This window comes from Rhineura floridana, chromosome 3 (assembly GCF_030035675.1).
Source record: "Rhineura floridana isolate rRhiFlo1 chromosome 3, rRhiFlo1.hap2, whole genome shotgun sequence".
Classification (NCBI taxonomy): Eukaryota; Metazoa; Chordata; class Lepidosauria; order Squamata; family Rhineuridae; genus Rhineura; species Rhineura floridana.
This window is the reverse complement of record NC_084482.1, coordinates 44,775,838-44,798,567: the sequence shown is the minus strand read 5'-3', so window position 1 is coordinate 44,798,567 and position 22,730 is coordinate 44,775,838. Positions and strand designations below refer to the sequence as shown.

The 22,730-nt window shown below is 40.8% G+C and overlaps 2 protein-coding genes across 3 annotated transcripts in view; one reads left to right on the top strand and one right to left on the bottom strand.

Moving 5' to 3' along the window:
* The window catches only part of FAM20A (FAM20A golgi associated secretory pathway pseudokinase), an 89,286-nt gene extending 79,857 nt beyond the window's left edge, over nt 1-9,429 (top strand). Inside the window, exon 11 of the mRNA XM_061615626.1 lies at nt 9,095-9,429. Within this exon, the coding sequence (XP_061471610.1) occupies nt 9,095-9,110 (16 nt within the window). The 3' untranslated portion in view covers nt 9,111-9,429. The remainder of the gene's footprint in view (nt 1-9,094) is intronic.
* The window catches only part of PRKAR1A (protein kinase cAMP-dependent type I regulatory subunit alpha), a 30,850-nt gene extending 12,516 nt beyond the window's left edge, over nt 1-18,334 (bottom strand). Inside the window, exons 1-8 of one of the 2 annotated variants that reach the window (XM_061615628.1) lie at nt 17,990-18,334; nt 16,849-16,969; nt 15,730-15,803; nt 15,098-15,280; nt 3,726-3,899; nt 2,163-2,254; nt 1,541-1,602; nt 169-215 (exon numbers count right to left, since the gene is read on the bottom strand). In XM_061615628.1, coding sequence (XP_061471612.1) covers nt 169-215; nt 1,541-1,602; nt 2,163-2,254; nt 3,726-3,899; nt 15,098-15,271 — 549 coding nt within the window. In that variant the 5' untranslated portion in view covers nt 15,272-15,280; nt 15,730-15,803; nt 16,849-16,969; nt 17,990-18,334. The remainder of the gene's footprint in view (nt 1-168; nt 216-1,540; nt 1,603-2,162; nt 2,255-3,725; nt 3,900-15,097; nt 15,281-15,729; nt 15,804-16,848; nt 16,970-17,989) is intronic. The other variant, XM_061615627.1, reaches the window with a different exon arrangement.
* Nucleotides 18,335-22,730: the final 4,396 nt, after the last annotated feature.

The following is a 22,730-nucleotide window of genomic DNA, read 5'->3' as shown; positions in this document are numbered from 1 at the left end:
GGGGAAAGAGTTAACCATGGTGGGAGAAAACCCAGGCCCCTAATATTTCTTTGACCGATATGCAAGAACATGGACATATCTCATTTTCACTTTATTGCCCATGTGAAGCATTATATGTGCTAAAAATTCAGGAGCACTTGATTAATATATAATTTAGAAAAAACTTACATCCATTTCTCCTTGATCAACAACATAGAAGTTATCCCCTTCATCACCTACAGAAAATTTTTAAAAGACAAGTTTGAGAAACAACTATTGGCTTAGGAAAGCATTGCAGGAGTTAAATATCCACCTCTTAAGTTCTAGCACCAACCAACACAAGACTACATCCATACACATTATTACTGCTGTGTAGTCTGCATTTATTTGGAATAACCACACTTTCTTTTAATTTTATGGTCAAAGATATTTGTTAAAATTATGATTACCTAAGTATTATTAAAATGATGAAACTATTTGGCCACAGCTATCAGTATGACAAGGTAGTTAAGGGTAGCTAAACTATGTTAATTCATCTTGATCAAGGCCCTATTGCAAAAGCAACTCCTAGCAGAAAATTTTCATCTGACCAAAATATTAATGAGGAAACACTCAATGGCTACACTGGGGGGGGGGGAGAAACCATATGCAAGCAATACTGCAAAGATGGGAATCTCTGCCCTGCCGACATGGTCCCAGGCTAAGCCCCCTCATCACTGGGAACCCTCATTTGTTGGAGACCCTGTAAAATCAGAATGGGTTTTTCCATATGCATTCACTGAGTGGGGAGATTTAAACCTCATCACCCAGCATACTATGATTGAGAAGAAAATAATTGCTGCCGCACAACTGATCCATGCAGCTCAAATGGGGGGATGTTTTCTTCCTGATTGTGGCACACTGTGATGGGAATGAAAATTGGGCTCTCCCTAGCTACTCAAGTGATCTGCACAAATCAATTGAGAAGCTAGGGAGGACCCAGTTTTCTTCCGCATTGCAGAATGCTAGATGGAGATATGTTTAAAACTCCCTGTGCAGCATGCCATAATGAGAATTAAAATATTCATCTCCTCCTATATGGATCAGCGGAGAAGGGATGAGCAATGTGTCTCTTTTTATTAAGGTGTGTGTGACTGTGTGCACCACTGGCCCTGCCCATTACTGGAACATAGCCCCAAACAGCTTTCCACTGGGGTAGGAACAGAGGAAGCTGCATTAGACCATTAGTCCCAGTACTGTTGATACTGATTGGCACCAGTTCTCAAGGGTTTCAGGCAGGGTCATTTCTAGCTCTACCTGGAAAAGGCAGGAATTGCACATGGGACCATCTGCATTCCAAATATGTGCTCTGCCATTAAGTTACAGTCCCTCCTAAACTATAAGCAGCTCTTGGTCCAAAAAATATTTCCCCACACCTGCAAAACTAGCTTGTTGAATTCTATATTTAGGATCTTCTTAGCAAATCTTGTGGATGAAATCAACAGCAAACAATTGCACAACTTCAATGCTTCACAGGCCAAGTACTTTTTTTTTTACCAACATCACAAACATAATCACTTGCCTTGCTGTATCACAGTCTCGCCAGCAATATAGGTGACTGGGAACATGGCATCAAAAATATCACTGAAAAAAGATTTCAGAATTAGTCAGCAGAATATTTAATACCTTGCATGGTTGTGTTAATACTGACAAGGTTAGCATGCAATTATCAGGGAGGTGAATCTCTAGAGCAGGACTGCTCAATGTTCTCAAAAGCATTAGGTTCGCTGAATTAAACTTCAGGTTATTTTTCTCTTTCCATATTCACAGACAGAGGCAATGTAAATATGACATCAGCACTGACTACATCAGAATGAACTAGTTGTTCAACATTTCCCTCTTCTCCTTGCCTCCAACTAATTTGGTACTAATACAAAGAATTGTGTGAATGTAGAGTACATTATAGGTATTTTGCCACTTCCAGCCCCCAAAACTTCTGAAGTGGGGATTCTAAAATCTTTCAATGCAACTAAACCGGCCCGTCCAGGCAAATTCTGGGGAAGTTGTATTGTATTTATATTAAACATTATGTATGGGGCCAAAATCTGGATCACAGTCAGCCTCTTTATATTGAAAGTCATCCCTTCTACAGGCTGTTCAATTAATTCTATTTATTTAAATATAGAAGTTAACAGATTTCCTACCTCCTTTCATTATCATCAAGATGAGCAAAAAGCACATTCTTCTCTATGGCTTTTGCCAATGCAGCCATAGTCTTATAATCTTTTGGAATAACCTGTAGTAAGGAAAACACCCAAGCAGTATTGATTAAAGACCAGAGAAACAAATACTCTTAATCAAACCCGCTATCAACATTTGACTTGACTTTCTTTCTTGGAAGGGGTTTTCTCCTATATGAATTAATCATTCATTTGAGAGATAAGAAAAGCTTTCCAAGGTGTTGTTTTAAAAAGAAACTGAATTTTGCACAATTATGCCTACATTCCAAAGATGTCCAGAAAAGAGAAACTGCCCAGAACATGGTCATCCTTTGTGACTAGGTGTCAATTAGATGCCAGATCTGCAAGTATATTTTCAGATAAGATACCACTGCCAGAAACCTCAAGATGTGGAAAATTATTTGTCTGTTGCTTTCTGAGGCGCCTCTAGGCCAAGCTTCTGAACACCCTGCTACCTCAAATGCTCATTCAGAATATAAAATAATCTTAGCTGAAAGCTAACGTAGGTGCTAGGACTCACAGAACCAGCCCAGCTAACAGTGCCCTTACACAATAATTGGCAATTAATCTTGAATGACTGTCACCCCAGAATACCTACCTATTATTTTATTTATTTATTTATTATTTTATTTATACCCCGCCCTTCCTTCCAGCAGGAGCCCAGGGAGGCAAACAGAAACACTAAAAACACTTTAAAACATCATAAAAAGACCTTAAAATACATTAAGACAAAACAACGTTAAAAACATTAAAAAAAAACTTAAAAAACATGTTTAAAAAAAAGAGTTAAAAACATATTAAAAGACACATTAAAAGCAATTCTAACAGACGCAGACTGGGATAGGTCTCAACTTAAAAGGCTTGTTGGAAGAGGAAAGTCTTCAAAAGGCGCCGAAAAGATAGCAGAGATGGTGCCTGCCTAATATTTAAGGGGAGGGAATTCCACAGGGTAGGTGCCGCCACACTAAAGGTCTGTTTCCTATATTGTACAGAACGAACCTCCTGATAAGATGGTATCTGCAGGAGGCCCTCACCTGCAGAGTGCAGTGATTGGCTGGGTATACTATTACTGACATCACAGCTCTGAAGAACTATAAACACACTTATAAGTCTCCCAAGAGTCAGCTCCCTAGTACCAGGCTTCCTGGAAACAACAAAGAAGGCAGAAGGACCACAATGCTGATATCCTAGGGGACCCAACTGCATCTCTGTGAAAGTAATGGTCAATATCATTTGGGCAAACATGGCAGAGTCAGGGAGATAAGGTTTGTTTCCTCCAGCCCAGATTTTTCCAACAAATATTTAATCCATTTTCCATCAGTCCTTCACCTTATGTCAGCACAACTAGGAGAAATCCAGGTTTATGCAAGACAAATGAAATGCAAGCCAGTACTAAGTTAGGAATGCGTTACCACAATATGTCGAGGGAAAAGCTTGACGGCACCGTACTAATTTGGGCTACGCAAAGAAGTTGAGCATACAAGACATAAAGTATGGCTCGAATGAAATAAGAACTAGATCCAACACCTTTCTGACATAAGAGGCAGCATCCTCTTCTGTGTAAACTTCTGCGCTGATGGCACCACGCCTTCTGCGGCCCTTTACCACTGGGTTCATGGGTGGGGGTGGAGAAATCTCATCTTCACGTGAGTCGGCACGGGAGCTGGCTTTCTGCTGGCTCATGAACTGTTTTGTTTCTTCCTGCAGTGAAATAAAATAGTCCTACGTTGATAATTGACAAGGGTAAAAAGTTCAACTCCATGCATGTGCTAGTGGGAGCATACATTTTTCTCCTTTGACTACTGTTTAAATAAGCATAGCAGCATGAAGTTGCACAGTGAAATTTCAGATTATAACGTCATACCGTCTGCCCTGTCAAAGCTTGTGAAAGATAGCATGCCACTTTTTGTTTTAAATATGACATCTGACCTGTAGCAGAGATTTGAATGTATCAATACAAAGCTTTTGCAGAGGACTGTGGGTATAAGCTTTTTTATGCATGATTGTTCAAAGCTACATTACCAACTAGGTGTTGAAAAACAAGTAGGTGAAATACTACTTATTAGGACAAGTATTCAAAACAGTATGTAAGCTTTTACATTACACAGAATTCTTTCCTCCAGTCAGATATTCAAGAGAAAAACATTTTAAAAAGGGGAAAAAAATACTGACACACAGACAGTTGTCTGAGAAAGGGCTTCTTATTAAACTACACTTATTCTCATCTACAGACTGTTTCAGTTTTAAGATAAAGGTAGTTTCGCAGATTTTAGTAGAACCTTGGCTTGTGCCTGAAGTGTGTTACAAAAAGGTATGCATACTGGGACAGAACAGTAGTTAGAAGGATTCCTTTTGACAATGTAAAAACTAATACTGAAGGTTTAAGATTCCAAAGTGTTAGTAAGTTCTACTGACCTTGTATATGTGTTTTTTTTAAATGGACCCAAAAGGGCTGATTTTGTCACAGCTGTTTACGTACCTCAAAGGAGCTCAGGGCACTAGACAAGGTGTTCTCATTTATCTTCTAACAATCCTGTGGTGTACACTAATCTGAGAGAATACCCCTTGCAACAGTAGTGGGCCTTATGGCTAAGGCCATTGCACACATTATGTGCTACATGTGCAGCTTTGCTACCAAGTGTGCACTTGATGTGGCACATGTTTACCAAACATGTGTTTCTAATATACTTTTTAAAAAAATAAACATGATATGCAGAACAGTCCTAAGCGGGCATTCAAACCTGACTACTCCAATGGACTGGACCCCTGCTCATAGAGTACTCTTTGCTCCGTTGGAGGGTTTTGTAAATAGAAGGGATCAAGAAGTGGTTTCACAAACCACCTCCTTCTCTTGCACACACACACCCAATCCCATACAACCTCCCATTCTGCTCCAAAGGTTCCCCCAATTCTCTGGAGCAGATTTTGAAGAATACAGGGATCTGCAGAAAGAAGAGGGAAATCATCAAGAGTCCCCTTCCAGTAGAAGGACACAACCCATTGAAACGTATTTTAAGAGAACAAACCATAGAAGCTACTTCTAAAGAGAACTGTGAAGAAGAGTGAAGTTAGCACTACATATTTGGCAACTTCTGAAATTCTTCATTTCTAAATAAATACAAAATGGTAAAAGCAGCATCACAATGTGTAAGCATTAACTTATGACCAATTGATGGCTGTTTATCATATTTCAAACACGAAATGCAGTAAGATTTAATCTGAGATTAAGATTTAGGTGGTGTTGTTTTTAAAAAAAGCAGATGTATCATTTTCCTCGACTTGGAAAGCAAGTGATTTCAATAAAGAAAAGTCACTTGAATAAGTAGAAGTTGTTAAAACTATTCAATAAAACTATGAAAGATTTAGTGGGAAGACAATGTAATATTAGCCTTATTGGGCTGTGTGGCAGGGTATAACTTTTTTTTGCCATGTTTTAAGTTAGATTAGTGATTCAAACCAAATCAAGATCTTGTTCTCCCCAGAAACTGGAGATCAGTAAAAGAAAATGCACTTCAAGAATGGTGCAAAGGAGTATGTACAATTGCTATGACAGAGTAGTTGCCCAAACAGCTCAGGACTTCCAAAAACATAATGGTAGAACCCTTTATGCACAAAGGTATTGCTTTATTTCTCATGTTAATTGAAGTCATGCCCCCCTCCCCTGCCCAGAAACACACTGAACATTATGGGCAGAACTCCTAGGCTAAGCATATGCAAAATTTGACTATAGGTAGAGGATTCTGACAGGGAAAATTCTGTAACAGAAAAATAGAAGAGGGAGAGCGGATAAGGAAATAAGGGAACTGTTGGACTTTAAGATGTGCAACAGCCTTTGGAAACGTACAAGTTAAAATGTGAGAAAAAGCTATTGATCTCCCAAAGACATAATACAGTGACAATCATATTAGGATGACTTCATATACAAAAGTGGTTATACAGCCCAGAATCAGTATTATTACATGCAGTATCATCTGCGACAAACACATTGGAGTAGCAGGTCACCTTTGCATCTTTCCAGCATCCTGGAGTACACAACAGGGAATGAAACAATGTAAAAGAGAGACATTAAGGAACATTTTACTGCAATGCACTCATTTTTAAATGGTAGATATCAGACCCACTACCAGTTGTAGAGGCAAGTTAATTTACCTTTTAAAAAAATTACACATTTAAGGATGAATGATTTCCAAAAGATAATTCTACAGGCAAGGATAAAAGCCCATAATTGTCCATTGTTAAAGGTTTCAAAAACCTTGCCCTACATAATACATTGATTCTGGATCAGGACCCATTTTTGAAGCCTTAGAAGCCTCTTATTAAAATAAATTACAGTCACAAGAATAGGGTGGGTCCTGAAAAATATATATGTCAAGTGTCAAAGGCCAGGAAAAGAGGTGAGTCTGCAGCATACAATGGAAACTATACAATGAAGATACCAGATGCACCTGTGGGGAGGAAGTTCCACAACTGAGGAGCTGCCAGAGAATGCCCTCTACCGAGCAACTACTATTGCCTTAAACTTCTGAGGGTAGTGGAACTACCATGAGGGTTCCCTCTGCTGATCCTAACATCCAAGAGGGTCTGCAGGGAGAAGGTATTTGAGGCCTAAGTCATTTAGGACTTTAAACACTAGTGTGAGTACCTTGAATTGGTCCCAGAAAAAAAAGGTAGTGAATGCAGCCGTTTTAAAACAGGAGTTATGAGTTCTAAATGGAGCCACACCCACAAATCTGCCTGTTGTATTTCAGACTAGTTGCAGTTTCCAAATCATCTTCAAAGACAACCCTACATACAGTGCATTACAATAATGTAGTCTAAAGTTCAGAGCACGGAGTACCATGGCCATGTTAACATGTTCCCCAAATTAAGCATATCCCTTGAAAAATAGCTTTCTAAAAGTGTTGTGAACCATATTTATTTGTGCAATTGTATTTACTGTTATTGGATTTTTCTGTGACTGGTATTGAACCTCTCGTGTCATTTCAAACTGACCAATACCAGCTAGCACAGAATTAATGTTGTTGCCCTCACTGTGTCTGAAATTTAATTGAACTTTAAATTGGCCAAAGAAGCTACACTAACAGTTAACATATTATTTTCTTTGCCATAGTCAGGTTATATAAATACTAAAAACGCTAGCACTTATGCAATTCATTCTTACACTTATGCAATTTTTTAAAAACTTATTTCTACACATTAGAAAAAGAGCAACATACTGATTGTAAGACATTCATGACCTTTAAAATCTTGTCAATAGCCCATAAAGCACGGATAGAGAGCCTGCAGCCCCCAATAGACTGGTGGACTCCTATCAGCCTTAAACAGTATGGCCAATGGTCAGGGATGATGGGAGTTGTAGTTGTAGTCTGGCACCCTCTGGAGGGTCATAGTTTTCCAAGTAATGTCACAGCCATGGGAATATTAGCACAATTTTTTTAAGTTACTTTGTGCTCAATACAGGAATAGTAAGCTTCCAAATTAATTCAGAGGTTGGAAACCTTTTTTGGGCAAAGTGTATTACTCTGGTGAAAATCCGTTGGATAGCAAATTCCAGCAGTGGAAACAGCCAGACACACAATCACATACCCTTAACACACACAAAAAACTATTTTCCATAGAAACATTTAATTCTTAGAAGCGCCTCTCAAGTTAAAGCTCTCAGTCCTGACTGTGCAGGAAAGAACTCAGTAATCCCAGAAGAATGCAAATAATATCAATGCACAACTGAACTGCAAGACCTGCCTTAAAGCTATTCAAAGTCTCAAACTTCAAAATACAATTTCATCCTGAAAACTGCATTCATGCAATTGCAAAATGCATAGACACTTTACAAGGAACACGTGTCTACCTCTTTACCATACCAATACCAAAAAATACCAAGATATTTTTTCACCTCTGCTATGATCTTGCAGAGGAAAGAGCTGTATATGTTGCACAACAAAACCCGTCACCTGTATGAGGGAACCCAAAGTGCCACATGCAATCTGGACACGGGCTGGCTCTGGTCCATGCAGTGGGAGTTCCCCATCCCTGTCTCAAAGAATTGTAAACAAGGAGGCAGACAACACAGGATTCATACTTTCACGTTTCATAAATTATAATCCCTTCTTGTTGGCACAGTGTTACAGAACCACAGTGGAGTCTGACTTATTTCAAACATTTGTATACAACAGAATATATTTTTAAACTGGCATACCTTTAACAGTTACTGATACCTAGTACAAGGATCTGAATGAAGCTTCTAAATGTTTCTGTGACTTTAAATGCCATGTATCATACTCAAAACAAACCTAGTATAGAGTCCAATACATAGAATTGAGGCAATTTGCTAGATAATTTGAACATTAAGTGATTGCCTTCCAAGAAATACACCAGGCATGCAACATATGCAATATATTTTTGGTGACTAAAACATTACTATGGCATATTGCTGTGAGCAGAGTGGTCTGTTATCATGAAGCAATTTATAAACCTTGAAACTTAGCTGAAGTTCAAAAAAAGGACCTTGTATTTTTTCTTTCATATATAAGTAATTTGTTTTGTACCATAACAATTTTTGACTTTAATAGTTCATCTGGATACTACAGCTGGGATATAGGATATATATAGGATATGGACATTACAGCTGCTCTTCAAAAATTATACCCGTCTCTTACTACAGCAACTACTTTAAAGCCTCACTGTCTAATTTAAAATGAATTATTCAGCTTGCACAATGGATTTTAATTCAGCTTGCATAACTGATTCTATTTGCTTCACTTTCCAAAGGATGCCAACAGAAACCAATGTCTCTAAGATACTCCTGAAATAGTGTTAAGAAAACATTAACTCTGAATTTAAACTGTTATAACTGAAGAATTCTTCCCTAATAATCCTAATTTGTCTGTCTCACACAGATGTGATATCACTTGATAATTGAAGCCCATGAGTGTGTTCAGCAGAGAGACCTGTGATCATGAGCACACACCAAATTACTTACGATGTTCATTTCAAGTGGTGGGAAGCGAAGAAAATTCAGCGAACATCAAGACAAACCCCAATATTGTTTTGCCGAATAGAATGTAATGATGGTCTATGCATTATTTTATTTGTACCATGCTTCCATCTCTCTTCAAGTCAAATACATCTTATGTAGTTCTTTTTATGATATATATTGACATATTTACACTTTGGCAAGTAAAAAAAGGCCTAAGTCCAATACAGGCAGGTTGTTCATATAATAGCTTGATTACCAACATACTTCCTCTTGGATAAGATGAATTTGGACTCCTGTTAATAAACTACTTTTTAATTCCTGGTTCTACTAGCTTAATGTTGTTACCCCATTTAACTGATTCATAAGTCTCCACAAATTCACTCATCGGGGCAAGGACCCCTGCTCACTGCCACATGGGACATGCCTTGCCAGGGAAGAAATTTGTTGTGGCACAGTTCTGAACTTTAAAATTGGGAGAAGCAGAGCAATTGGTTTTGCCTACCCCAGTGAGCTCCCAATCTCTCTTCCATAAGTCAAATCATATTTTGTAAGCTTATTGTATTTTACAATAAGCAAAAGGCATGAACAAGTTTAGATTATCTTTTAATATTATAGAGCTACGAGCACATTTTGTCCACATTTCTACAATACAGTTTGTCAGAGATAACAGAATAAAATATAATTTGCATTTTGTCAAAAATATGATGTTCCTAAACATCGCAAGACTTTTCCTGTTTGATCATCACGCATTGGAAATAGACACTGCATGGACTTCCCAGGAGGATCCCTCCGCCTGTGCTGCCTCTGAGATGGGCTCCCGTCTTGGATGAAACTTATCCAGTTTTAAATTCAGTCAGAAGGGTTTTTTCTGACTGGGGATGATTTCTTCCGGATAAGGAAGAAGCGTGAGATCTGCCACATAGTTTTGTTTTGATTGTTGGAGCCTGGAATTCGTCAGAATTGTCTGTCTTCCAGCAGTTCAGACAGAGCGAGGATTTTATGCTAACTCAGCTGGATAAGTGACCCGTTTTTTTTTAACGGACTAGCAGGCAAACCTCCTGTCTACATTTATCATTTTCTTATCTATATAGCTAAAGAGATTTGTCAAAGTAACAGCAATTAAGATAACCTAGATGAGGTAAGACTTTCCTTCTTTATTTACGGAACTAAGGGGGAAGAAAATATAAATAGCTTATCTTTTTTTTTTTATTGCAAAAAGCTGACATGGAAAATTGCGTTTTAAAGATTACAACGGATGAGAGCGTTCTGATTGGGAGAGATAAGAAATCTTTTTGATTTACAAGACTTTTGTGTAATATATATAAGGGACTATTTTTTCTGATCTACTTTTTGTTGTTGTTGTTGACGAATCTGCTCATTCTCTCTGCTACTAGTTATTTGAACGCTGTGAACTAAAAGCTGTTTTTGCACTTCTGGACATTTAAGAAATAAGGACTGTCTAGCGTGTGACGTTAGTTGGTTGGAAAGATTAACTCCTTTGTAACTGGATAAAGAAATAAACTGCTCTTTGCTTGGGACATTGAAAATTGAAGGAGTTTTGTTCTTTTGGTTTTAAGAATGGCAATTAAGAAGATCATGGATGTACAAGAAGGGACTTTATTTCTAGACATGCTTCAGAAAATAATGGATGGGATTAACTCAATAAAACAAGAACTGAGAAATAATAGACAAGCGTGGAGAACTGAATTTCATGAAATGAGACAGGAGCTGAAAGAAACTCAGGATTCTATGAGAAAGGAGAATAAAGATAGATCTGGAAAACAAAAAAAGGATGAAAGAGAAATTAAAGGCAAGGTTCAATCTATGGAGATTGGCTTAAATATGGACATGAAAAAAGATTTGGATTTCCTGGTTGTGACGGATCCTGGAGATAAATATTACAGTTTGGAATACAGTGCTGTCTCTGAAGGAATTGAAGAGATTGGAGATAAAGATATTATCGGTTCAAAAAAATTCCTGGACTGGAAGGATTTCATGGAACTTGAAATGGAGAAAGTTAATAGAATTAATCCCTGTTTTGTGTCAATGGAAAAACCTTCAAGAAATGTAATAGTGTATCATGTGGAAAAGAGGAGCAGAGATGCGGCTTTGAAACAATACTTCAGTGTTACGTTTGGATTTGATGGTAAGAAAATATCTGTGATGGAGGAAATTCCTATCAGACTTTTATTATATGACTATGACAGCAAGATTTTTGGGTGCGTAAAGATGGAAGATGGACCCAATATGGATAATGACAGAAGAGCGATTTGAAACTACTGGACTCAGTAGATTTGATGAGTTGGATTAATTGACATGTTTATTTAGAAAAAAAAATTGATTGACATATATCTCAAGGATTGGAAACTTTATCTAGTTGCCAGATTAATCCATGCAAAACCATGTTTTGCCCCCCTTTTTATTCCTTCATACAAATACCCTTGTAAAAAAACCTATTGCTGAGCACACTTTCATTTTATTTTATCAGTATATGTGAGGACGAGAAATCTTATTATCCTACTACAAGCACATCTAAATGTTGTAATAGTTCTGCCCCAAGTTGTTATAGGGCTATCCAATCAAAGCAGTTTGTAAACTTAATTGATCTAGTATGATTTGCCTTGTAATTTTACAGTTTCAAGCTCCAATGAACACTGAACCTACATGTGAAAATGTGCAATATGAATTATCTTAAATAAGGCACCTAAGCTTTGTGTGCCCAACTTTCAATTAAATCAACGAAGACTACCACTCATTCAAAGAAAAGTCCGTTTTTAATATTTTTGCTTAATGCAACAAGGCAAAACAGTCTGAACAAATATGCATTACCCCATCCTTTCTGCCCTTACTCTTCAATATGCCTGCACTGGTCAATTAAAGCAACACTAGACTAAAAGTGTAGAATTCCATCTGCAAGTACAGTGAGTTAGATCCAGAGAAGAGAGTGCTCTTGTCTCCTCCCCCCACAGCAGCTCCCTAGACCTCCCCTCAAAAGCCACTCCTAAGAGTCAAAGGACTCTCTAGAACAGCACTGGCTGGGCCATGGGAGACTGCAGTAGGACAGGGGAATCACCAAAATTCAGGGAGGCTGCTTTTCTGATGGTTGAAGACACCTTTGGATCCAAACCAATAACTTTAAAAACTCCCAAATCATTTGACTGGTTTTAGGAAACTGCATAGCTCAATTCAGATCAAGCCAAAAGCTGGATAGAGCAATTGAGCCTTATCGATCACTGTATTCTTATGAATTGAAAGTGTTAATACATAATTTACAAAACTGGGCAGATGAACAGAATGACTCTTCTACACAAAACAAAGTACATTATTATCCCAGCATTGTGCCCTAGGGGAAATGCATGAATTAATCTGTAACAATTAACAGCGACAGAAAAGAATCACTAAATATTGGCCTTTAAGTCACCAGCTGCCATGGCATGAATGTTATATACCTTCTCTCCTTCTGCAGAAAGTTGACACAGTGATGGGAGAAGCTGTTAGTGAAATAGCAGTCAAAGATCAAGGGGGGGATGGGTGGTTTTACTGCACAGTCATATAAATTTATTGGGTGGTCACAGAGTTTTTTAAAAAGTGCAAGAAAATCAGTAGGTTAACCTGTCAATAACTAGTTTTAAATTAGATTAAGATAGTTTTCCACGAAGAGTATAGAACACAAATAAAATCTGGGATTAAAGATATGGGGTTGAATCCAACTAAGGGCACAACCCAAGCCTACCACTACTGCCACTGGAACTCTGCAGAGACACTGCCGCATCCACACCATCTGCTGTACATGATGGCAGCAGGTGAGAGGATGATCAGGCCTGATCCCTGTGCCAGCTCCAGGACCCAGTGCCAGATGGATTGGGCCCAATGGCAGATGGGCAACAGTTGTGAAATCGGCTTGGAATGTAGCCCTGTCCCCTTCCTCAGAATGCCGTTTCAAGGCTTTCTGCTACACTTTGCCAGTGGGGATCTTGTCAGCAGGCCCCGCTCCCAGCACCAACAGCGACATTGGTGCCACTTCACTGGCAGCAGCCAGTCAGCCCCATTGGCTGAGCCAAGTAGAGGAATGCAGCCTGGCATGAGGGAAAGTTGGATTGCACTGCCAGTCACTGCAGAAGCAGAGTTCCACTCACACAATGGAACTTGTGTTTCCTCTGTGCTCCCAACCTGCTCTGTCCCCTCCAATCCTATGGACTAAATTTGGGGGGCCCTGCAGGGAGGGGACAGGAAGTTCCACTGTGCAAGGGGAAGTTGTTCTGCTTGCACAATGACTTAGTTGGATTCAACCCACAACATGCTATATAAGAAGATCACTATCTTTCAATGGCAAAGGTTCATAAGAATTCCCAAGAGTTTATTTCCTGTGAAATATGTAAGCTAAAGGGACAGCATTTTAAGACTACATGACAGATACTCAAGCTACATGTAGCTGCATGTTTCTTTCATTAACTTAAACTACCATTACTATGTATGTAATTAGTTCTAGCGTTAAGTGTAATGCTGTATTATTAACTTCACGCAGAAGTCTATACGTTAAAAATGTGTACAGAATAACAGATGAGTATTAAGTGTAGAGTTGGATGTCACGAGCTCAACTTTTAATTCCAAAAATGATTAGACATGCTTCTGAATAAAACTATTATAAGCCATTACAAAAAAGTTTACTTTAGATTTCACAGGCCAGCCTCAAAGGGTTGTTGTTCTTGTTATGTGCCTTCAAGTCGATTATGACTTATGGCGACCCTATGAATTAGTGACCTCCAAGAGCATCTGTCATGAACCACCCTGTTCAAATCTTGTAAGTTCAGGTCTGTGGCTTCCTTTATGGAATCAATCCATCTCTTCTTTGGCCTTCCACTTTTTCTACTCCCTGCTGTTTTTCCCAGCATTGTCTTTTCTAGTGAATCCTGTCTTCTCATGATGTGTCCAAAGTATGATAACCTCAGTTTCATCATTTTAGCTTGTAGTGACAGTTCTGGTTTAATTTGTTCTAACACCCAATTCAAATGAGTTGATTTTTCTCTTATCCGCCTTTTTCACTGTCCAACTTTCACATCCATGCATAGAGATCAGGAATACCATGGTCTGAATGATCCTGACTTTGGTGTTCAGTGATACATCTTGGCATTTGAGGACCTTTTCTAGTTCTCTCACAGCTGCCCTCCCCAGTCCTAGCCTTCTTCTGATTTCTTGACTATTGTCTCCAGTTTGGTTAATGACTGTGCTGAGGTATTGAATCCTTGACAAGTTCAATGTCTTTATTGTCAACTTTAAAGTTACATAAATCTTCTGTTGTCATTACTTTAGTCTTTTTGACGTTCAGCTGTAGTCCTGATTTTGTGCTTTCCTCTTTAACTTTCATCAGCATTCGTGCAATCACAGAATTGATTCTGAAGATGCTGCACCATAAAAACCTTCTATTTTCTTCCTGAAAACAGGACGTCTCTTTCTAATTTCTCATTATATTGCTGGTTTCACTTAGACCTGAGTATTTTTAATGCCCAGTTTGCTAAATAGTGCCACAGTTTATCAGAGGGCTGTCCAATTTTATGGATATACATATAATCAAAGTTAGAATTTTCCATGTAAAACCTCTCAAAGGAAAAAATTGGCCATGCAGGAGTCAGACCCCAATATTTTGCAAAACAACGTTTTTTGTCCTTCTACATTCCCTTAACCCTATTCCACTACCAATTTATCTTTTCCTTTATTTTTCCATTTATTTTTATGAAAACATTATTGCACTGATGTTTTTCTAGCAACAACACTGCAATAAACTAAACTAAACATTGTGGAACTTTCCCTTTGGAACATTTGTTGATGTACTCTAGGTCAATATCAGCATTCATTTTAGATTATTTCTAGAGACACTGCAAATGCATTTGCTACCCCCTCCTGCATTCTTGAAACTTATTTTTACCTTCTCCAGTCTTTCAAAGTATTCCCGAAGGAATCCCATGGGTCTCTCAGGTCGCACTGTACATAGTTGGACGATGCAATCCTTCAGAAGTTGTTGGATATTGTGTTTTTGGACATACTGTTCACATTCGCGGAGGCTACGCTCCTCTTCACTGTTTGTGCTACCAGTGGCCATTTTTGCTATCTGAAAGAAAAGCATATTTGAAACACTCCAAGAGAAAGATGCCATACTATCCCTAGATTACATTAATATCATTATGCACTCACAGCAGCCAGCTACTCTGATTTGCAGAGATAGTTAATTAGCTGCAATCAAGCAATCAAGCAGTACAAGCTTCTTAACTGAAGTCATGCTCAGTTTGTCGTCCTGCGCTCTGGACCAGCAGTTTGAGCCAATCGTAACAGCAGAAATAAGCAGAGGCCTACACAGACTCAGGAGTTATCACAAGTTAAGTTGCTCCCCGTAAAGTAAAAATAAAATATTGTAATGCCAGCTTCCAAGCAGAATTTTATCGGCAGCAAGAATACCACAAATGGTAAATAAAAATTTCCAGAATTGCTTCTCTAAATAGCATGTAAAAATAAGGTTTTGTGGAAATAAATGACAGCATTTCCTCACTGCTCAACACTTACTTGAGATGCAGCTTACAGCAACAACTACAGGTATGCACAGAATTTACAGGAAGGGGTGTTGATCCCAGTATTACCTTTCAAGAAGGAAGGAAGAAGAAAGTGAATAACAAACTCCCAAGTGTTACTGTCCTATTAATACATGCTCTCCTAGGTGAAATATTTAGAGACGCTGAACAGATGGCAATATACTTGATATAAAATATATATAACTCTCCTAGACAGGAATCAGGGGCATGAGGGCAAAATATAATGCTGAATTGCCTCCACTCTAAACACACTGCATTCTTGTAATCTGTAATCCTTGTAAAGAATCTAAAAATTACAGTTATACCTGCTTCAGAAAGCATACACATGCATATCCGGCATTCAAATCATGCTGCCTTGAAGTTCTATAGTTACTCCTTTTGTTTTGAAAAGTTGCATAATGAAGGTCAGTAATAAATGCCTTAATTAGCTGTCCAAAGAGTAATGCCATGGCTCCATGACAGCCTGCAAATTAGCTGGTGGAAAAAGCACTCATATTGTTGATAGACAGCATCAGACACCAGTGTTCAACACAACTGCAAAACAGACAGATGAGACACTTCTCTCTGAAATAAACACTCTCAGTTGTGTGAAGCGTGCTTAGTAAAATTAAAGTCTTCATCATAAAGACCTTCAGAGTTTTCATTTTAATGAAAACAAGGCTAAAATATTTTTGAAGCTCAATACTCTCATTAAGTGGGAATTAACATTTGATTATGAACTTTAGTTTTCTACCGGTATTTCCAAAAGCAGAAAACTGATATTTTCAAGTAGGTTTCAAGTAAAATGCTTACAGGGTTTCCAAAATCACTGCAATAATTTGAATAGCCTGTCTTTCTGGCAGAGAAAACTGAACAAATTCCTTATCTAATTTTTAGCACTCATATTTAAATAGTGAATAAATGAAAAACAGCAACCTGATAGTAATACAGATGTATCAGAACAGTACACCAAAATTCTAAGTTAACTGGGGGTAGGAGTCCTAGCATTTTATTGAAATGTCAGCTGCAACTGATGCTGCACACTTTATCACAAAGAACAGCCTTTCTAGCACAAAAGGGCACTCCTAACTTATAGCTGCCTTGAATCACTTACCCTGATCATCTTTCAAGTTATTTCCCTGTGACTTCCATAAATAAAAGCAACAGGAAAGCCCTAAGATGCATCCTTCCTGTGCGAAGGTAGTACAGTTCATTGGGAGCTCATTTTCCCAGGTCTGAAAAACCCAGAAATTCAAGAACACAATTATTGGCTACTTCAAAGGTAGCACTTTTTCATTGTTTTACTATGAGGAAAAGGAGTCCCTCCTTGTTCTACAAAGGCTCATTCACTACATTGTTATGACTACAGGTGAAGGGAGTGCCACAAGTCTCTTCCCCCCCCCGTCCCCTTCAAACATGTGAAACATTCTAGAATGACCCAAGAAATTGCACACCACGACAAATGTTTTTAAGACAGCAGGTGCAGCTAAAGCTTGGTTTAAACACCTCTGAACAGTAACCACTCCACTTCATCTCTTTAACATGGATGCCGATCAGATACCCATCACCCGCCCCAACACACACATCAGACCTATTAGTTTTATCCCTCATAGCCATGCCACCCTGGTCTAAAATAAACATTCTCTCCCAAGATCACAGATGAAGGTTTTCCTCAAAGCATCCCACCTCCAACAACCTATAGGCCTCTCTTACATAGACTGCCAGAAGCAAAAAAAACCAACACCAAAACACATCCCTTTCCCCATTTTTGTCTCGGGGGTTTCTGCCCGCAGGTAGAAATAAAGGCCTCAACACCTTTAAAGCAAAGGGCTTTACCCTAAAAGCTGCTTCTCTCCCCCGCCCCGGGTCTTCCTCCATGATGCACCTTCCCCTTTTCTCGATACCCAGAAATCTGCCCCTCGTCAGCCTCCAACCCTGGAGAGAACTACCCCACAAGCAGTCTGCCTCCCCCCCCAGGGAATATACCGTTAAACAGCAGCTGTACCCGTCCCTCGTCCCCCACCAAGGTAACCCCGAGTATCTCCTCAACGGTTTCCACTCGTCTAGGCGGAATTTTCTTTTCCTCTCCTTTCATCCTCCGCCTCACCTGAAGAGGAGGCCTTTGCCACTACCTCCCTCAGCGCGCGAGTCTCCTCAGGTAAGCGCGCCACTCACCCACTCTCCCGCCCACCCCCCCCGCGTCACTCCGACGGAGCTCCTCTCCGAAAAGTGCTTTGGACCCAGCCCTGACTTACCACAGGGCCCGGACAGCAACTCCCTGCCTGGGCCTCTCCTCGGGCCCCCTCTGTCTCTACCTCCTCCAGCCGCTGTCCCGAGCTGTGGCCTCCTTTGCCTCAGCGATCGCTCCCACCGGAAACCCAACTCCCTCCGCCAATCGCCGCCCGACCTGACGTCAATGAGCCTCGCTCTCACTTGGCGAACCGTCTCTAAGACAACCTTAAAGGGGACGCCCTACGTTCTGACTCCGTCTCACGCCCCTCTCTCCTCGCTTGTCCAAGGCGGAGACAAAAGGAAGAAGGGAAAGAAAATAGCCGCTGCACACAAATACGACCCTTCCCTTTAAAACTTCCGCTGACGTCAGGCCGCTTGTTGAGACGGAGCCGTCACTATTTCCTCTTTTCTCTTTTATGCGCGATGTACAAAGTCGGAGGGAGGGGAATGCAACAGATGCACCCTCGAGAAAAAGCGTAGAATGCGGGTAGAGGAGCGGTAGAAGGCGTGGCTCACCCGCGTTTGCTTGCTTTCAGAGTGTAGATTTTTCGAAGTCGCAATTATTCCGAGTTAATTACTAAGGTATATACACATGGGAGGGGGTGGCTGTTTTAATAGTCTGTTGCAATGAGACAGCATAGAGGCTTGGGTACTATAAAGATTAAGAAGATTTGTGGCAACGAATGGGTTAGAGCATACCTTTTCTCAGAAGCGTGAAGCCTTACCCACAGTTGGCAGATATAGCTATGGAAGGCTGGCTTTCTCTCTCTCCTCTCTGTCTGTTTTTAAACACTGCTCAATTAATTTGTTTTGTAGTCAGAAATGATCAACCCACACAAATTGCCACCCCTTGGGTTCTTACATTCAACAGCCAGGATTGGAATGCTCTCTTAAAACATAGACGTTGTATTTGAACGGGGAAATGGCATTTTACCTTTTTTTTTTACTCTTATTTAAAAACCCTAATTTTAATGGAATCTCTTATGCAGGGGAGGGAACATGTGTCTCTGCATCAGGCAGGAGAGCCAGTGTTATATCATTGTGCCCGTGTGGGGTGCTTTTTGCAACATCCATTATGTAAGCATGCACATATGAAACATAAAGAAGAAAGGGGGTAGTGGAAACTTAAAACACAATCCTAACCACGTTCATAGACCAGTTAATCCTTCGGAATTTGATGCCGCTTACTCCTCGTTAAGTGGGGTAGGGCTGCAGCCAAATACACCATGAATTGTATTTATCATTTCTTATGCTGCTGCTTGACTTCAGGCTGAGTGACTGGCAGAGGAAGCACATAAATGGGTTGGAGATAGAGGTTGATGTTGCAGTCAGGCCCTTAGTCTGTTGAAGCATTGCTCTGCCACATACAGCTGGAAACAGAATTAAAATAGTTGTTCCACTGCAGACAATATAGTTCCATTCCTGTTAAGCTCCCCATAGGCATGATCCTATTATATAAGGGAATACCTGCAGCACTGGGGGACGGGAGAAGACTTGCCCTGGGAGTATCTGAGCATCTGGGTGCTTGCTTGCTCCTCTGGGTTGCTGCCTCTTGCGACAGCTAAAGTCCCTGGTAAGTGCTGCAAGGACTGGGACCCTCTGCCTGACCCTGGCTCCAGAGAGACCAGTTAATCTTGCAGCCTCTTGCATCGGCTCCTGGCTGGGTCAGGGGGCATAAAAGCCCGGCTGTTCCTGAGTAGTGGGTCTGCCACCTTCTTGGGGAAGGCGAGGGCGTTACCTCTTCTATTTCTTTTATTTTAACCAGTCTAGACGAGATTGGTAGTGGGGAGGGTGTGTGGTGCATGTGTAGTTCATGGGCAGGTTGAGAGCCTGTGCAGTGAACTGAATGATAGGAGGAAGTTGCCAGATGCCTTCAGAGTAGGGTTGCCAGGTTCAGGGCCTGAGACTGATCCTGTATCTTTAGGAGAAGAGAAAGTCAGTCAAATGCAGGTGTTTTTGCAACACTGTAATGGGAAAAACCACAAGGTGGAATTCTCCCTCCCCCCTGCACAACTTTTAAAGATACAGAAAACCTCTTGGTTGCCAGGCCCGGCCTCCAAGAGGTCTTCTGTATCTTTAAAAGTTGTGCAGGGGGAAGGGAGGATTCCACCTTGTGGTTTTTCCCATTACAGTGTTGCAAGAACACCTGCACTTGGCTGACTTTCTCTTCTCCTAAAGATAGAATCATAGAATAGTAGAGTTGGAAGGGGCCTATAAGGCCATCAAGTCCAACCCCCTGCTCAATGCAGGAATCCAAATCAAAGCATTCCCGACAGATGGCTGTCCAGCTGCCTCTTGAATGCCTCCAGTGTCGGAGAGCCCACTACCTCTCTAGGTAATTGGTTCTATTGTCATATAGCTCTAACAGTTAGGAAGTTTTTCCTGATGTCCAGTTGAAATCTGGCTTTCTGCAACTTGAGCCCATTAATCCGTGTCTTGCAGTCTGGACGATTGAGAAGAGATCCCGGCCCTCTGTGTGACATCCTTTCATGTACTTGAAGAATGCTATCTCCCTTCAGTCTTCTCTTCTCCAGGCTAAACATGCCCAGTTCTTTCACTTGCCTCATAGGGCTTCATTTCCAGTCCCCTGATCATCCTTGTTGCCCTCCACTGAACCCGTTCCAATTTGTCTGAATCCTTCTTGAAGTGCGGAGACCAGAATTAGACGCAGTATTCAAGATGAGGCCTAACCAGTGCTGAATAGAGGGGAACTAGTACTTCACACGATTTGGAAACTATACTTCTGTTAATGCAGCCTAATATAGCATTTGCCTTTTTTGCAGCCATATCACACTGTTGGCTCATATTTAGCTTGTGATCAACACCAATTCCAAGATCCTTCTCACGTGTTGTATTGCTGAGTGAAGTATCCGCCATCTTATAACTGTGCATTTGGTTTCTTTTTCCTAAGTGTAGAACTTTGCATTTATCCCTCTTGAATTGCGTTCTGTTGTTTTCAGCCCAATGCTCCAGCCCATCAAGGTCCCTTTGAATTTTGTTTCTGTCTTCCATGGTATTAGCTATGCCCCCCAATTTTGTATCATCTGCAAATTTGATAAGCATGCTAAGCATAAGTTGTTAATAAAAATGTTGAAGAACACTGGGCCCAGGAGCGAGCCCTGTGGTACCCCACTCATTACTTCTGCCCAGTTTGAGAAGGAACCCTTGATAAGCACTCTTTGAGTATGATTCTGGAGCCAACTGTGGATCCACCTGATGGTTGTTCCATCCAGCCCACATTTAGCTAGTTTGCTAATCAGAATATCATGGGGCACTTTGTCAAAAGTTTTGCTGAAGTCGAGATATATCTACAGCATTCCCACAGTCTACAAAGGAGATTACCTGATCAAAAAAATGAGATGAGATTAGTTTGGCAGGATTTGTTCTTCATAAATCCATGTTGGCTCCTAGTAATCACTGCATTGCTTTCAAGGTGCTTACAGATTGACTGCTTTATAATCTGCTCCAGAGTTTTTCCAAGGATTGATGTTAGGCTGACTGGTCTGTAGTTCCCCAGTTCCTCCTTTTCGCCTTTTTTGAAGATAGGGACAACATTAGCTCTCCAGTCATCCAGCACTTCAGCAGTCCTCCATGATTTCACAAAGATAATAGACAGCGGTTCTGAGAGTTCTTCAGCCAGTTCCTTCAGTACTCTAGGATGCAGTTTATTGGGCCCTGCCGATTTGAACTCGTTCAAAGTGATTAGGTATTCCTTGACCATTTGTCTGTCAAGCTCAAGCTCCAATCCTGCCCCTTCTACTTCATGTTTCCCGGGAGGGTCACAGATCCTTTTTTGGGAGAAGCCAAAGTTGGAATTGAGGATACAGGATCAGTCTCAGGCCCTGAACCTGGCAACCCTACTTCAGAGTGAGAGTCTGCAACTGGCAGAAGGCTGGTCCTCCCTGGGTGTGAGATGGGGAGAGTAGATGTGTCCTGTGTGAAATATATTGAGTGGGTCTGAGTGTTCCTAATTCTCTTAGAGGCCTACTAAGATAACTGGTTCAGGTAGGTTTTGTTGGTGGGCTCTTGTTGGGTCCATATCAGGTGTTTAAGATGAGTCTTAGAAAGGAGGAACATGGGTGATGCCACCCTAATTTCAGTGATCATGGGTAGAGGGAGGTATAGCCATGGGGAGGTTGTGAACTACCATAGCAGACTAGAGTAAGGCTATCTACGCCTTGTTCCTCGCTCCCACTCCTCTCATGGATGGTTTTTCATTGCTCATCTGCTGTGCCCACTGGCCTGTGTGTGTTGTTGTTTAACGCCAGATCGATACACAATAAGACCACACTCATCCATGATTTGATTGTAGATGAAGGTGCTGATTTGGTGTGCATTACTGAGACCTAGGTGGGTTTGCTAGGAGTTGATCTGACCCAGCTTTGCCCACCTGGATACTCGGTGCAACACCAGCACAGGCTGCAGGGAAGGGGGGGGGAGGAGTTGCCGTGGTTTACAGAACTTCCATCTCTGTCACCAGGAAACCATTCTGTCTTAGAGTTGGCTGTGAGGGCCTGCACCTGTGTTGGGCCAAGGAGACAGTAAACTAGGGTTGCTGTTAGTGCTGCCACCCTGCTGCCCGGCAGCTTCTCTGACTGAGCTGGTGGAGGCCATCTCAGCTGTGGTATTGGAGGAGCCCAGAGCGATTTCAGTGTCCATGCTGAGGCTGCCTTTAGTGCTATGGCTTGGGACTTCATGACCTCCATGATGACCATGGGGCTGTCTCAAGTTGTCACTGGCCCACATAGGGTAGGGCACACCCTT